This window comes from Anoplolepis gracilipes, chromosome 16 (assembly GCF_047496725.1).
Source record: "Anoplolepis gracilipes chromosome 16, ASM4749672v1, whole genome shotgun sequence".
Taxonomy (NCBI): Eukaryota; Metazoa; Arthropoda; class Insecta; order Hymenoptera; family Formicidae; genus Anoplolepis; species Anoplolepis gracilipes.
In genome coordinates this window covers 2,747,996-2,765,493 of record NC_132985.1, presented here as the reverse complement: position 1 = coordinate 2,765,493, position 17,498 = coordinate 2,747,996, and the positions used below count along the sequence as shown (strand labels likewise).

The 17,498-nt window shown below is 24.9% G+C and overlaps 2 protein-coding genes across 4 annotated transcripts; both read left to right on the top strand.

The window, feature by feature from the left end:
• The first annotated feature begins 1,792 nt into the window (after window positions 1–1,792).
• On the top strand, window positions 1,793–6,428 carry LOC140674673 (uncharacterized). Its single transcript, XM_072908396.1, has 9 exons — window positions 1,793–1,985; window positions 2,277–2,396; window positions 2,917–3,034; window positions 3,865–4,132; window positions 4,775–4,897; window positions 5,441–5,523; window positions 5,601–5,742; window positions 6,129–6,258; window positions 6,330–6,428. The coding sequence occupies exons 1-9, from the start codon at window positions 1,842–1,844 to the stop codon at window positions 6,378–6,380; spliced, it is 1,179 nt and encodes a 392-aa protein (XP_072764497.1). The 5' UTR covers window positions 1,793–1,841; the 3' UTR covers window positions 6,381–6,428.
• Window positions 6,429–11,488: 5,060 nt separating this feature from the next.
• On the top strand, window positions 11,489–16,830 carry LOC140674557 (uncharacterized). 3 transcript variants are annotated; one of them, XM_072908170.1, is made up of 11 exons: window positions 11,489–11,675; window positions 11,997–12,116; window positions 12,542–12,659; window positions 12,722–12,798; window positions 13,515–13,792; window positions 14,444–14,566; window positions 15,111–15,193; window positions 15,273–15,414; window positions 15,816–15,945; window positions 16,017–16,234; window positions 16,524–16,830. In XM_072908170.1, the coding sequence occupies exons 1-10, from the start codon at window positions 11,532–11,534 to the stop codon at window positions 16,062–16,064; spliced, it is 1,263 nt and encodes a 420-aa protein (XP_072764271.1). In that variant the 5' UTR covers window positions 11,489–11,531; the 3' UTR covers window positions 16,065–16,234; window positions 16,524–16,830. The 3 variants fall into 3 exon arrangements, with proteins under 3 accessions (XP_072764271.1, XP_072764273.1, XP_072764272.1); XM_072908172.1 differs by lacking the exon at window positions 11,997–12,116; XM_072908171.1 differs by lacking the exon at window positions 12,722–12,798 and having other exon boundaries at window positions 13,525–13,792.
• Window positions 16,831–17,498: the final 668 nt, after the last annotated feature.

Here is a 17,498-nt window from a genome sequence, read left to right as displayed (position 1 = left end):
GTGTATTCTAATAATAAAAATAATTTATTATATATGTGTATATTATATATTATATGTCTTATGCAAATAAAGTTATACAATTTTCTCATTAATATTGATTTAAAGATTTCTTAATCTTTAAATCTCTTCGAATACTACGATTTTAGTTAGTGTTATTTATCTGCTTGTATGTATTTCCAATTTATTCTAAGAATTAATTTTTAATTGGAATGTTTACATGACGGCACAAGCTATATTTTTATATTATTTAGTTGAAAATGGAGATTATATTTATATCGCACTTATTAATATAATAGCTTGATATCACAGTGTATACATTTATAACGTTAAACCGTGACTACTATTTATTTTTTATTTCATGCAACCATTATAGTTATATTATCTTTGCATTTTATGCACGTGAAGTTAATATATAAAACATACTCGCGAAATTAATGTAACTATGTATTATATGATGGAACCAGAAATCAAATTTTTCTACACTGCCTAAATATCATAAGATACTGTAGAACTTTATGTTTCATTTTTCTTTAATCGCCTATTATTTCAAAAATACAAAATATACATACAAATGTTCTCAGATAACATTGAGTCATTTGCTTCGAGATTCGATAAGTTGAAAAGCTTAAAGTTTAGCCCTTCTTTGGACGAAAAGAAAACAATTCTTTGATTTTGTTCCTTTATAATCTATTTATATGTCTTATCAATAGATAATATATAGAAAATTATTTCTAATATTACTTAAATATTTCTCTTTTTTACAGTATTTTTAGAAAATGTACTTCAAAGATTAAAATAGAAACTTTATGAAATAAATACACGATTTATAAAACTATATTTTTTAAAAGAGTATACATTAATAATTGTCTATTTCGTTCTGCATTGTATGAATATACTGAAGTATATTTCAGAGTCTCTTCCTTCATTATCTTTCACCCTTACTGTTAGTCATATATATATGACTAAAAGTAAAGATATTCTAACACAAACTTGGTTCTACATTCAATAAAATTTGCAAATAATTTTGATGATAATTTTGATTTATTATGCATATCAAGAATACGGTGGAATGTGATTTTCACGCTACACAAGAATTACGATCCTGTAGATACAATTCTGCTTGGTACGATGCATATGTTTCGGAACAAACATCATTATTGCTAATAATCAGTCTACAATTTCTATCTACTCGTATAGATGGCCCACCAGTTTTATCCAATATCTTTGCCGACTTTCGAAATGATAAGAAAATGATACGCTATATCGGAAATGTAGGGCAACAACAAAATATAAACACTGTAAATTCAAATGGAGATCTCCTTTTATGTATTTATAGACGAGTATAAAAGTATTCGTTAATGATCTTGTTTTAGATCTTGTTTGAATAGAATTATGTAGACACATGAGACTGTGTCAAATATATATATTTATATATATATATCTTTTATGCTCTCGTTTTAAAATAACAAAAATATTTTCTCTTTTTTGAGAGAAAAGAAAATATTACAGTGATTTGCAGGTAAACGAGCGTGTATTTGTGTGCATACGTGTGTTACAATTCAATGTAATATGTATAACAATTGAACTAAATTTGTGTGTAGTTCAAGCATTGTGTTGAGCAAGTATTGTAAATTTTTTTGAGATAAATAGAATATTGGAATATATAAAACGACGTTAAAATGAAACGTAACCAGTAAAAAATGAAATAAAGGTTAGACGTATAAATTATTAAATCCTCTCTTATTATAATAATAAAAACTCATATAATAATAAAAACTATAGCAACAAAGTGACGATGATAAATTTTATATTCGACAGTTTGTTTATAACCTTCGAAATAAATGGAACATTTCGTAGAACGTTACTATAAGTTTAATCGGATTTTACTGTTGATTACTGGATTGTGGCCTTATCAAAGAAAATGGAGTGCTCGTTTAATAAGAATCGGTCACTTTACCATTGTGTTGATAGCTACATTTATTCAGGTAATCACAATTGTAAATGTATGTAAATTTTATTTTATTCCCTATTGTACACACATAATTAAATAATATATATTATTCATATAATTCGTTTTTAAATATTGATAAGAAAAAATTAAAGAGATTTTGATATACTTTAATAGATTAAATATTACAACCACTATTTTATCGAATCTGTACGTAAGAATATGAACAATGATGTTAGCAATTTAGTTAAATATGTCTCGATAATTATCTTTCGATAACTACCACTTACTTTTTCGCTTTTATTAACAACTAATAACATATTTTTAGATATTAAGTATTTATATAGCTGAATTTACTATGGAATTTGTAACCAGTACGATATCAATGATTTTACCTACAGTAGGTACCTTGTTCCTGATGTTTATACGTTTCAAACACGTAGACAAAGTAAGCTCATTCGATCTCATTACTTATGTTACTAGTATGTTATGTACTATTACGTAATATTCAATAGACTGTATTTTTTTATTTTAATATAAATATTCAAATAAAATGTTTTTATCCAGATAGTAAAAGTAGTTATTTTAACGTTAAAATGACTACTTTTGCTACCAGAATATGAAATATACATTAATGAATATAAATAATATTATACATGTAAGTAAATATAGATACGTTATCGTATTTACTGAATCTGTAATTAAATTTTTCACATCAATTGTTACCTTTCTATCCCTTACATGTGCTAATAATTGTGTCCAAATATATATTTTTAACAGAACAAGAACAGTATCATAATAAAATTAAGATTCATGTTCTTTAGAATGCAAACAAATAAAAATAATTAGGATATGGTTACATATCGATCGGTAGCCTAATAAATGAAATACAGATTAATGTGGATTTATTTTTATTTTATTTTTTAATTAACACATACTCATTTATTGCTTATAATTTTATTTTTTAGTTTAAAGAACTATTCGAACGTATGTGGGCCGACTGGGCGTTGCAGAAGACAGACGATGAGATCAAAATCATGCACGAGCATGCCAAAATCACAAGATTGTACACGCTTTTTTGCTCAAGTAAGAAAAATTTCGCTTTATTTACAACAAATGTGTGTTTTTATTGGTAAAATCGTAGATTTCAGTACATAATACTGTGAGATTACTGTGTTAAAATTTTTTTTGACTGATGTGTTCACTTTTATATTGACATTTAATGGAAATATAAAAAGTTTATTTATCATTTTTAATTCAACGCAGATACATTTTTTTTAACGATGCATATCATAATTGCAATTTTAAAATCCGCGTTTATTAAATTCACTACGTCTATTGTCATTGAATTATACAAATAGGTTTTAAAAAAATTTTATAAAAAATGACTTATTTGACTCACGTAGTGCATGTGCTAATTTTTTTCACTCTTAACTTTTCTTTAATTTTTTTAATCTACTCTAATATTCTATATTGAGCTATTTATTCTATACATTTTCATAAATTACCTATTAAAAATTCTATATTTTTATATAACTTTATTAAGCCAAATTTTTAAAGTATGTAATTAAACGTACCAACAAAAATAATATTTATAAATATTAAAATTTGAATCAAACATTTTACGTTTTATATTAACAACTTATGTTCCACGTATTAGTTTGCTTAAAACTTATATTCCTTGTTTTATTTTTATTACAGTTTCTGGCAAAAAAAATTTATAAAAATAATAAAAAAATATAGAAAGTTAGAGAAACAAATATTGTTATAGATATAGACCCACCATCATTTGAAATCATGCAAAATTTATTTTTGTTATATATGATTATCAATAAAAACTTTATATTAAACTCTATATATTTTTATTGTTAAAATTTATATTATCGTGTATTTACATTTACCACAAATTTTTACAGTTTCTGGCTATTTAAGTCTAATAACATTCAATATATATCTGTATACACCGGAAATTCTTGATATCATATCGCCTATGAATGAATCCCGCCAGCGAATACAACTATCATATTTTCGTGTTGGATTCTTCAGCGATGAAGAGCGATACTTTTATTTTATTCGATTTGTTTTATTCATTAGTTGTATGGTCATACCGTTAATAATGGGAACTTGTCATCTACAGTTTGTAGTTTTCACGCAACATGTTTGCGCGATGTGTAAATTGCTGGGGTAAGAAATAACTTTTCTGATTATTATTTTAAAGAATAAATCGCTTAAAAAAATACTAAAAAATGAAATATAAATTAAATATTTATTTCTTGTTATATAGTATCTAAAATGAATAAATAAGTCATTTAAGTGTATTATCTATTATTTCTCATTATTCATCTTACTTATTTTTTGACCACAGTATATTTGTCAAAATAATATATATTAATGAAATCATGAAAAATACAGGAAAAAATCATAGCCATACCAGATAATATGGTGCAAACAACGATGCGAAACCTGCGTAATAAACTAGAACAGTGTGTAAGATAAATGAAGGACATTTGCCAAATATACTGTTTAAAAAACGAGCAATATGAATTTATAATAAATAATATACTTAAATGGAATTATATACTTTATGTGCTATATAATAAAAAATAAATATTTAAATTATATTCTATTTTTTTATTACATTTTTATTTCATTTTGAAAATTGTCAAGTTTTTTAGCTCATCCTATATTAACTTTTTTATTATTTTATTACTGTATACCGTTTTTTCTTACGGTAACCTAACATTTAATTTCTTTAGCTAATTTAACAAAATATTATTCTAATAAAGTCAGCTATATAATAAAAGTAACACTGATTGAATTTGACAGATATCGTGCGGAATGTTTATTTTCTATTGTCGGAAACACGAAAAAATGCGATTTATTTCGTAGAACAAAAATATATTGTGAAAAGATAACTGTTTTTGTACAGTTACATAACAGCATTATACAGTTAGTATTTTTATTCGACATACATGTTATCTAATAAATTAAAGTGCCCCGGTTTGAGCAATCTATGCGTTACAAGGAATGAACAGACAATAATAGACATTTAAAACATATTGAAAACAGTTTCAAGCAGATTTTTAAAGTAATGATAAGTGACAACTAGAATAAAATTTTTTTATTTGTTTTCTTATTTCACTCTCTGATTTTATTACGATGTCAGTCATTAAAAGCCATCGTTTAATTTGAAAATAGTGTTAATCATACTTAATTGATGCAGTTGCATTTCTATATAAATGTATCTAAAAATTATATTTATATAAATTATAATTATATATGCAAGATAAAAAGAGAAATCAATATAAAAAAATTTTATTATTATTCACTTATCGTTTCAAACAATTTCCTAATCAAAAGATTTAACATTCATGAATTATCTAATTGTCATATATTAATGTACTTATTTATGTATTTCTTTTATGTAAAAATATTTCTATATTTCGCGTTCATAGTCTCAATTAACATATACAATCTTTTTCACATTACAAGATTCATTCGTATACTCGATAGTTGTTACACAATACCATGTATAGGGGAACTCTTGATATGTATGTTTACGACAACCGTTACAAGTATGATAATATAAATATATTGATATTAAAAGTGTGATGAGTATAATCTCGAAATATAATCAAAATATTAAAACAAGTTTTTCAGATTCTAACCAATTTTAAAATCGAAGAAATTATAAAAAATTCCGTTCTTATTACCGGATCCTTATTATGCTCGTTTATATATAATTATATGGGACAAAAAGTGACGGATGAGAGCACAAATATATGCGAAAAAGTGTAAGTAGTAGTACATGCATATAATTTAGTAATAGGTAAGTCTGCTCGATATCCGGAGTTTTGATGAAAAAAACAAAATTAAGATAAATGAACAAAATTCTATTAGTCTTCAAAAAAAAAAATAAATAAAAATTATAGAAAACTTGTAAGGAATATAACGTATTGTCAAATACGTTTGCAAGGTTTACAAACATACCATAAATAATATTATAATAAATTTCCAATATAGTATACAATTTTTTCTAAGGGTTTTAACAGTAGGTACTTAATTAATTTATAATAAAAATGCATATGTTTCAATTTTTTTACATCATTTTTGTTTAATCAAATTCGTATCTTAAAATAAAAGAAAAAAAGAATTAATCACACGATTAATACCTACACAGGTACAACTCTGCGTGGTATGATGCAGGAGTTTCGCAACAAAAATTGTTGCTGCTAATAATGAGATTACGCTTCACCCCACTCTTCTTGACGGCTTGGTTTTACGTATTCTCCCTGCCGAATTTCGTATTGGTAAGAAGTACATCGTAATGGATATGCGCAAATTACGCAAGCACAAAGTAAAGAATATTTATTTTCTTAAGGTACTTCAAACGATAATCTCGTATTACATGTTTATTAGACAAATTGAATGATAGTTTTATCAACGACAGATATAGAAAAAATGTAAAAGATGTAGTCTTTTAGCCTATAGCCTACGTTAGTCTATGATAAAACATGTATAGTCATTTTGTTTTCAATTATATGTTAAAACTTTTTTTTGTATAAAATACAAAATTATTAGTTGCGAGATGTAGTAGGTATATGTAGATATAATAAATAAAAGGTGTAAACATACATTAATAGAGTTTGTAATTTTTTTAGAGTAATAAACCCTTGAAGTATTTAAAACCGCATTAACAATATAACAAAAAATCACGAAAATTAACTGCAGAAGTAGTTGAGCTGATTATTTTAATAATAAACAAATAATGTTTAGTATTATACATACAAATTTTCAAAATAATGATTTTCAATATTTATATATATTTATATATAAATAAATAATTAAATAAATTATTATATATGTATATATATATATATATATGTTTTATACAATTATATTTATGCGTAATTTTTTAATATTTAAATAATCCATTTTCGAATATTACAACTTTAGTTAATGTCATTATCTGTGCTTATATATATTTACAGTTTATCTTGAAAAATAAATGTCAATATTATTATTTAAATGACGGCATATTCTTACATCCTCTATTGCTAAAAATGAAAAATTTGTTTTGTATGTTGTTCGTACTTATTACCACAGTAGCAATATCGCGCAATGTATCCAATGTCATTTACAATGTTAAATCATATTTTACTACATAATTACAGAAATACATAAAATGTTTTCAGATTACAACGAACAGTTTATTTCAGCAAAAAATTCGTTGAAAAGTTAAAGTTCATACATTTTTTGCAAAAAAACAATTTATCTAAATTCATTCTTTTATGGTTGATCTATATATTTTATTAATAAGTAATCTATAGAAAATTAATTTTAATATTACTTAAATATTTCTTTTTTTATAATGTTTTTAAAAAACTTACTTCAAAAAGATCAAAATAGAAGCAAGATAAAAATATAGTTTTATAAAAGTAGCATTCTTATAGAAGTATAGTACATTTATAGATTTTGTTTTGCAGTATATGAATATACTGATTCATATTTTGGAGACTCTTTTCATTGTCTCTTGTTCTGCAATGATAATCGAAACATAAATAAAATACTATCGCAGCAAAATCATGCGTGCGTGAAAATTTAACAGTGCGGAAAAAACTGACAGAAGATCATTTTTAGTCACATATGTTCGGTTTTCGTGTTATTGTACAAAAATATTTTTTCTTAAAAACAACCACATGTTTTATTTACATCAATTGATTTTTTTATTATTATAAATTCATGGTGTATAAAAATAATGAGTCCTATTATTTTTGTTTAAAACATTTTTCAAATAAATCAATATTTTTTTAGATAATTGCCCGTTCAAAAAGTATTGTTACACACTCTATATATACATAAACATATGTATAACGTAAAAAAATAGAGAACAAAAAATTAAATAATTAAAATATTTAAAAAAATAAATATATTAATTTTTTTCGGAATTTTTTATGTGACCTTCAAAATTATCCCAAAAATTTTAAATATATGATTTTCTTAAATACATATATCTATCTTTAAAGTTATGATTTTGCTAAAAAAGCAATTATATATTCCATATAATTTGCCATATTAACATTATTTCTTTTAGTTCGTTGCATAAGAATTTTTTAATTTAGCTATTTTCAATATGAGAATAATCAATTGACAAGATGATACATTTATGATCTTGCAGATACAATTTTACTTGATACAATGCAGATGTTTCGGAGTAAAAAAATCATTATTGCTAATAATGAACCATTCTAAAAGTTTTATTTAATGTCTTTGTCGAGTTTCGAAATAAAAAGAAAGTGGTACGTCGTATTCAACATGTGCGAAGCGCTAGAACGCTTCCAAAAGATACTTCAAACCGGGATCTTCTACTGTATATTTATAACGAATATGAGGATATTTGCTAACTATAGATGTTGGAATAATGTAGAAAACACGCGAGAATATATGCACTGATCTTGTTTTAATAATATATAAAAAATGTTTTTTAGAGAAAAGAAAATATTTAAGCAATTATATATATACATATATATATGTATATATATATATATATATATATATATATATATATATATATATATATATATATACATATTTATAAAAAAGAAATTTAGTCGATGATTTTATTGTTATTTTATCATGTAGTATAAAATATGTATTTCGTTTATATATATATATATATATATATATATAGAGAGAGAGTTTTTAACATTTTTTCGGATTTTATTGACAAATTACATAGATACACTCATATACACATATATGTCGCTTGCCTTTTTTGTTCCGTAATAATAGAAAAGTATTTGCTTGCAACTAGCGCAGCAAAATTCTCACGCATAAAAAACTCGTAACTAATAATGCAATCGTAACTACTTTGTAACTTCCGCATTTTTTAACTTAATATTTTTCTGGCAATATCGTGAAAAGGGAAAAACAAGAAGATTATAGTATATGTATATAATCGAGTGCAGCCTTTAAGCATGAAATAAAATAATATAAGAAACTAATGATTAAATATAAATTCTTAGTATAACATTTTTTTTGTGCATGAAAGAAATGTAACAAAATAAACTGACAACACACATTGACAAAAAATATATTCATCTTGCCAGGGTTGCTTGAATAGTGTTCTTGTTTGACAGTTTTTATAGGAAGAGTACTTTAAAAGGATCAAAATAGAAACTATTCAAAATAATATAGTCGTCGATTTCGAAACGTATTGCGTGAATATACTGCATTTTGTATTTCGGATTCTTCCTTCACAATCCCTCGTTTCCCACAATATTCCACAATAATCGAAACATAACTGCAATGCCATTATCCATTACAGCGAAATAATCACGCATGCGTGAAAAACGGTGTGGAAAAAATTAATAAAGATAATGTTTGGTTGCAGACCACTTGTTTCCATTCCATGTTATTACTCGCGAATAATGCACGCGCGGTACCGATCGATTTTCTCGACGCTTCAAAAAAGTTCTTACATTCGTTAAACATGTGTATTTTTCTTAAACATAATTTGTATTAATAATGTTGCGAAGATAATAGAACAAAATGCATAATATAAATAATGGAGACTCTAAAAAATGGCGAGACAATTAGATAAATAATTAAGTTCTTTAATCTATTAATTTATCTGATAATCAGGTAATACTTTTAAGACATGTATAAATTGTTAAGAAATAATTCTTCTAATTAACTTTTTATTATTACATATTTACAAGATTTCTAGAAAATAAAGTTGAATTAATTTTTAACCGTACGAATTCCATATACATGTATAATATATGAGACAGTACTTATTTTATTTGCAAAATAAATGTCAGAAATATTTTTCTAATTGTTTATTATTTTACTTTCTATTCTTTTTGCGAGTAATTATCTTTATTTTATTTCCTTCACTTATTATGAGAAATATATTATTCTAGCAGACTCAGTTGTACATACAATAAAAGGATATGTATATTCCATATAATTTGCCAATTAACAATATTAATTTGATTAAATTAGATATTTTTTTAGTTTATTACTTCAGAGTTTTTAAATTTTATTATTCACAATATAAGAATTATAATTTTGCAAATATAATTCTACTTGCTGTACGATTCTGATATTTCGAAGCAAAAGTCATTATTGCTAATAATGAGCCGATGCTTCCTTCGCGCTGACAAGTTTTATCGGATATCATTGCCGAGTTTCAAAAATGATAAAAAATGACATGTCGATACGCACGAAGGATAAGAATAAAAATTAAAGAATGTATGTCTTCCAAAAATACTTCAAATGTATAGATCTCCTTGCATATTTTTGAGACGAGTATGAGGATATTCGTTAACTGTAGACGCTGAAATAAGATAGAAAATACGTGAGAATATTGTGTTGAAATATATCCACTGAACTTATTTTAACAATATAACAAAAATATTTTTTCTGAAAAAAGAACATATTAAAGCGAGATTATAGAGAGATTTGTAGATAAAAAAAAGTGTATTTACACATGTGACAATTTATATGTAATATATACAGTAATTGACATGAATATGTGTTATACATGTTGATCAAGCATTGTAAATTTTTTACAAACAGTACAGCATATATTGGAATATATAAAGTAGTACAACGAAACGTAGCCTGTAAAAATGCACAGATAAAAGTTAACTGTAATTATATATATATATATATATATATATATATATATATATATATATATATATATATATAATTATATATGTATATATATTTATATATTTCGTTTTATTAATATTATAATAAAAAATAATTTATAAAATTATGTAATATATTTATATTTTTGTGAATTTGATGAGATAGAGAGAGAGAGAGAGAGAGAGAGAGAGAGAGAGAAAGAGAAACTGTCCTGGTCTTCAGCATTTATTATTTTTCAGCATTTTCTACTATCCTTTATTTCTGGAGAAAACTTATATGTCTATGGAAGATATATGTATATGAAACTTTCACGTACCTATGATATAAAATTCGCAGAATCCAAACGTTGCTCTGTGTCTATAGGTAAACATAAACTGATCATAGAATAACCAAAATAGTCAACTATTTCATTATCATTTATATTCTAATACGTATGAAATATTCTGCTGGAATATATTATTTCAAACATATTTACCCTCTCTTGCTATTTTACTCTTTATAGCCTTTAATAATCGAAAACTAATCGCGATATTACCTTAATGCAAAATAATTGCGCAAAAAACTAGCGCAGAAAAAAATAACTAAAGGTAATTCTTCCGCAAAGCACCGATGTTTCTTTTCCCATAATATTACTTGAATATTACACGCACACTGTCAATCGATTTCTTCAACGCTTATGAGAAATTCTCGCTTTCTAATAAACGCGTGTATACTTTTCTTATAAATAATTCGCAATAAACGCGTGCACTTTTCTTATAAGTAATTCACTTGATAATGTCGCGAAAGTAAAGAACGAAATAAGTGGATGATAAGAATAATTGAGTATCCTTAAAAAAAAGGGTGAGTCGACTATAGCAACAAAGTAACGATCAACGATGAACTCTCAATTCGGCAGTCAGTCCGCTTATACCCTTCGTACTAAATGGAACGTCTAATAGAACGTTACTACAAAGTAAACCGATTTATTTTATCGGTTATCGGTTTGTGGCCTTATCAAAGCGAATGGAATGCTCGTTTGATGAGAATCATTCATTTTACCTTCCTGATAACATCTGTATTTATTCAGGTAATCACAATTGTAAATATGTATTGTTAATGTATGCATATTTCATTTCCATATTATATACATACACATATAAATTATATAATATTCGTTTTCAAATATTGATTAAAAATAAATTTTTTTAAATTTTGTACATATTTTAATAGAATTATATACAATATATATAGAATTTAGTCATTCAATATTATAATACTATTTCATTGAATCTATACTTCCGAATTTGATCATATTAGCAATTTGTCAAATATATGTCAATATAATTATCTTTAGATAAATAATACTTCTTACTTTTATTGTTGATAAAAACTAATAATATGTTTGCAGATATTCAGTATTCTTACAACTGAACTTACTATGGAATTCATAACCATTATCATACCAACGGTTTTACCTACATTAGCTTTCTTACCCCAGTTGTATATACGTATCAAACTCATAGACAAAGTAAGCTCAGTCGATCATTGTTTATGTTCCATTTAACAGGATTTGTTTTGTATTTTAGCATAAATGTTCATATAAAGAATTTTTATGAAATATAAATAATAAATATAAATTGTATATAAATGGATATGTATGTTGACACGTTTATTAAATCTTTAATTAAATCATTCATCTATTGTTGCTTTTTTGCCTTTTATATGTGAAAATAATTATGTGCAATAAAATATAACAGAATAAAAATAAAATCCAATATGTCATAATAAAATAAAGTTTTAGATTGCATTCTTTAGAATGCAAATCCGATTATTGTAGCTATATCGATCGGTAGCCTAATAAGCGAAACACAGATTAATCTAGATTTATTTTTCTTACATTCTTTAATCAACATATGTGCTCGTTCACATATTACTTATAATTTTATTTTTCAGCTTAAAGAATTACTCGAACGTATGTGGAATGATTGGGCGTTGCAAAAGACATACGATGAAATCAAAATCATGCACGAGCATGCTGAAACCACGAAATTATGGACGCTTTATTACGTAGGTAAGAAAAATATTAACTTTGCTTTATCTACAACATGTGTGTTTTGGTCTATAAAATCACAGGTATGTTTCCACACATGATACTGCGAGACTGCCGTGCTTTCTTCATTATCGACAACAAATACATAGCCATAAAAAATGTATGGTAAATAATATATATTCTCTTTTGTATCGTTATTTATAATAGAAATGTAAAAAAATTTATTTATAAAACATTTTTAATCTAACGCAACATTTTTTTCTAGTGATTCATATAATTACGAATGCTTATAATATATAAAATACATTTGTTAGATTCATTACGATCATTATTATTAAATTTTAGAGCTTTAAAAAAATTCTATAAAAAATAATTTGACTTCGCGTAGTGTGTGCTCAATTTTTGCACTCTTCAACTTTTCTTAATTTCATTTTCCTAATTTTTTTTATATATTTATTTTACTCTTAATATTGATCTATCTATTTTACATATACATATGTATATATATATATATATATATATATATATATATTTCTATAAATTTCTATAAAAAATTTTTGTTAAAAATTACAACTTATATTAATAGTTTATGTTGAAGCTATTAATAAGCAATGAACTAACAACGTGAGTGTTAGTTTGCTTAAAACTATATTTTTTTCACATATGTAATCATATCTCTGGGTAAGAAAAAAATATTGTAAAAAATTAAAAGAACATAGAATGTTAAGGAACAAAATATTAATAAACTCCCTCAGCAACATTGCAAAATATATTTTTGTTACATATAATTATTGATAAAAATGTTACCTGGAATAGAAAACTTCATATTTTTATTGTAAAAATTTATTGTACTTCTCGTATTTACATTTACCATAGAATTTTATAGGTCTTAGCTATCTAGGTGTGACAATATACAATATATGGCTGTTTATGCCAGAAATTCTTGACATCATATCACCTATGAACGAATCACGCCCGCGAATACAACTACCATACCTTCATGTTGAATTTTTCGTCGATGAGGAGCGATACTTTTATTTTATTCGATTTTTGGTATGCATCATTACTTTTGTCTCACCATTAATGCCTTTGGCCTGTTCTACTCTGTTTATGGTTCTCACACAACATGTTTGCGCGATGTGCGAATTGCAAGGGTAAGAAGTAACTTATCAAATTTGCAAAAGAATAGACGACTTATAAATTACTAATATAAGTTACCAGAAAGTATAATGTACAGCTTATTTATGAGTTCTTGAGTGTGTATATATATATATTATCAAATAATTATAGAAATATCACTTTTTTATATATTAAGAAAATAAAGTCTTATATTAGAGTCTTCACTTTCAATTTGACTAGAAAGTTTGTATAGATATATATTTTCTTTCAGCTTAATTAAAAGTTATTTAAGAGATATTTCTGCGCAAAGGAAACTATATTTAGATATTAAAAATTGATTGATGAACATATAATTATTTAGTATTAAACTATGTATATTTAGTATTAGATTATATGTTTAAAAAGTAGACGCTTGGGAGACCTCTCTCTGTATCCCATCCCTAAACAAATCTAACTTAAAACAGTCTAATTCTATCTTTATTTATTTAATTTAGTTTTGTTAATACTAGTGTACATGTATAAAAAGCACAAAGCTATAGAGACTAAATATTGTAAGTTAAACTTGGTTAGAATTTGGCAGGTGACGCTCTTTATATAAGACTTTACCGTAAAATATTATTCCAATAATCAGCTATATGTATATGATAAAAATGTACGTCGTAAATAACACTGATTGAATTTGACAGGTATCGTGCGGAACGCTTATTTAGTATTGTCAAAAATACGAAGAGGTGCGATTTATTTCGTAGGGCAAAAATAAGTTGTGAAAAGATAACTGTCTTTGTACGGCTACATAACAGCATTATACAGTTTGTATTTTCATTCGACGTACATATTATCTAATAAATTATGCTTCGATTTTTTACGAGCAATCTATTCATTACAATAACTGCATAGTACAGACAATAATATATATTTAAAATTAGAATAGTTTAAAGCCTAAAAATCTAAGTGGTAATTCAATAATGATATTCTAAGCTCTCTATTTTTATTACTATTTCAGACGAAAAAGAAACTAATATTAATTTAAATTATGCTAATCTTAAATTATTATTATTTTGCAATCGCATTTCTATATATAAATAATATCTAGATATAGATTAGATATATAAATATATAAATTTTATAATTACGTACAAAATTATAAAGAGAAAAGAATACAAAAAAATTTTTATTATTATTATTCATCTATCGCCTAAAACAACTTCGTAATAAAAAAATCAAGCTTTAGTGGCCTAATCAAAAATTATATATTAATATATTTATTTATGTATTTATATACATATTTTAAGTATCAAAAACGTTCCCGTCGAGCATGATTTCAATTAACTTATACCTTTTTCATATTACAAGATTCATTGGTATAATCAATAGTTATTATACAATACCGTGTTTAATGGATCTCATAGGAATTTTATTTGTGGCAAGCATTACAGGTATTTTAATATAGATATATTGATATAGGTAATTAAAAAAGCGATTTAATTTTGAAGTGTGATTAAAGTGTTAAACAAGTCTTTCAGATACTAACCATTATTCAAATTGAAGAAGCTCTAAGATCTGTCATTCTCACTATCTTATTCTTGTCTTATATGTTTGTGTTTAATTACATGGGAGAAAAAGTCACAAATCAGAGCTCGAACATGTGTGAGAAAGTGTAAGTAGGTTTTTTTTGCTAATAAGTATATCTTTTTGATATCCGTAGTTCTAATGAAAACACAAATTTAAATAAGAAGGGCAAATTGAAATAAATAAATTTAAAAAAATAAAAAAATTCTTATTATTATATAAAGAAAGAAACAAATTTTTCATAAATTTATTTCAACAATGAGTTAAATTTATTCGGAGACTTGTAAAGAATAATGATAAACGTATCGTCAAATAAGTTTGCAAGATTTACAAACACATAACATAAATAATATTATAATAACTCCAATGAAATAATGTATACAACATTACCTAACTAACTTATAATAAATATGCATAATTTTTATTTTATTACTTCACATGTGTTTAATACAAATGTTCTCAAAATAAAACAAAAAATTAATTGTGTAGGTACAACTCTGTGTGGTATAATGCAGTTGTTTCGGAGCAAAAATTATTATTGTTAATAATTAAACGGCGTTTTCAGCCGCTCGTTTTGACTGCTTGGTTTTATGTATTCTCCCTGCCGAATTTCGAATTGGTAAGGTAAAAGTATATTGTAAACAATATACGCGAATTATGGCAGTTAAAAGTATAGTAATTTTTTTTAAGATACTTCAAAGACTGATCTCATATAGTATGTTCATCAGACAAATCTGAGGATAATTTTATCGATGACAAATGAAGAAATAATGTAGAAGTCGTAACCTTTTAGCCTTTAGCCTATATTAGCCTATGACAGAACATATATAATGATCTTGTTTTCAATGCCACGTTAAAAAAATTCCTTTTTGTGTAGAAAAAAAAGATTTATTAGCTGCAAAACATTGGTAAGTACATATAGACATGATAAATAATAACGAAAAATATAAATTTGTAACATACATTGTCCGAGTATGTAACTATTTGTTTTTAAGAATAATAAATCTTTGAAGTATAAACTGAAAACAGCATTAGCGAAGCATAGACTAAAAAATCATAGAAATGCGTTAACTATACAAATATATACTAGTTATTTTAATAATAAAAGAATAATTTGTAGCATTACACGCATAAATTGCCCATCAAAATGATTATTTTCAACAGCTACGTTTTAATAATATATAAACGACATTGTAGCAAATAAACGACATTTGGACTGCGTTGATGCAAATGAAAAATCTATTTAATGTCAGATATATGGAAGCATTCGCATGAAGTAGTAACGAAGTATGTATGTATCGTTCACAACTCACGTAAAAATCTAATCATTTATGATTGACTACAATCGATGAAAGAACAAACATCTATTAATTTTGTTCTAATGTCACATCACGAAAATTCTTCCTGGTAAAAGAAAAAATATATTAGAAATATATTATGTTATCTGTGCAGGTAAGTGAGTAAGTATATATAACATTAATGTAACACAAAATAAGTGAGATAAATTCGCAACACAAAATACATATTAAACTTTTTTAGAAAAATAGAATATTGAGATGCAAAGCAATATTAAAACAAAATATGAATAAAGGTAATAATAATGCTAAGATTCTTAATTAAAATATATGTGGTCTCTATTAGTATTCCAGTAAAAAAAATAATTTTTATTTTATATATACACACACACACACATGTGTACATATGTATTTTATGCGATAAATGTTTATGCATAATTTTCTCATTGATATATTGATTTAAATAATATTTATTATAATCCTTTTTCGAATATTGTGACTTTAGTTTGATACTTACCTGTGCTTATATGTATTTACAATTCATAAAAACTATTTACAATATTAATGTTTGAATGATGTCACAACCTTTAATCTTACATTTTCTATTAGTGAAAATGAAAAACTTGTTTATATCGCACTTATTAATATAATAACGTGACATCGCAGTGTATTTATAATGTTACACAATATCTATTACATAATTTTTATTCCATACGTCCATCATGATAAACTTTGCATGTATGTTTTATGCACGCGAAGTTGATGTATCAAACTTACTGACAAAGTTAACGTAATTATGAAGGAACAGAAATCAAAATTTTCTACACTGCATAAATATTCAAGAATTGATCATGCGATACCGTAGAGCTTCTTCATG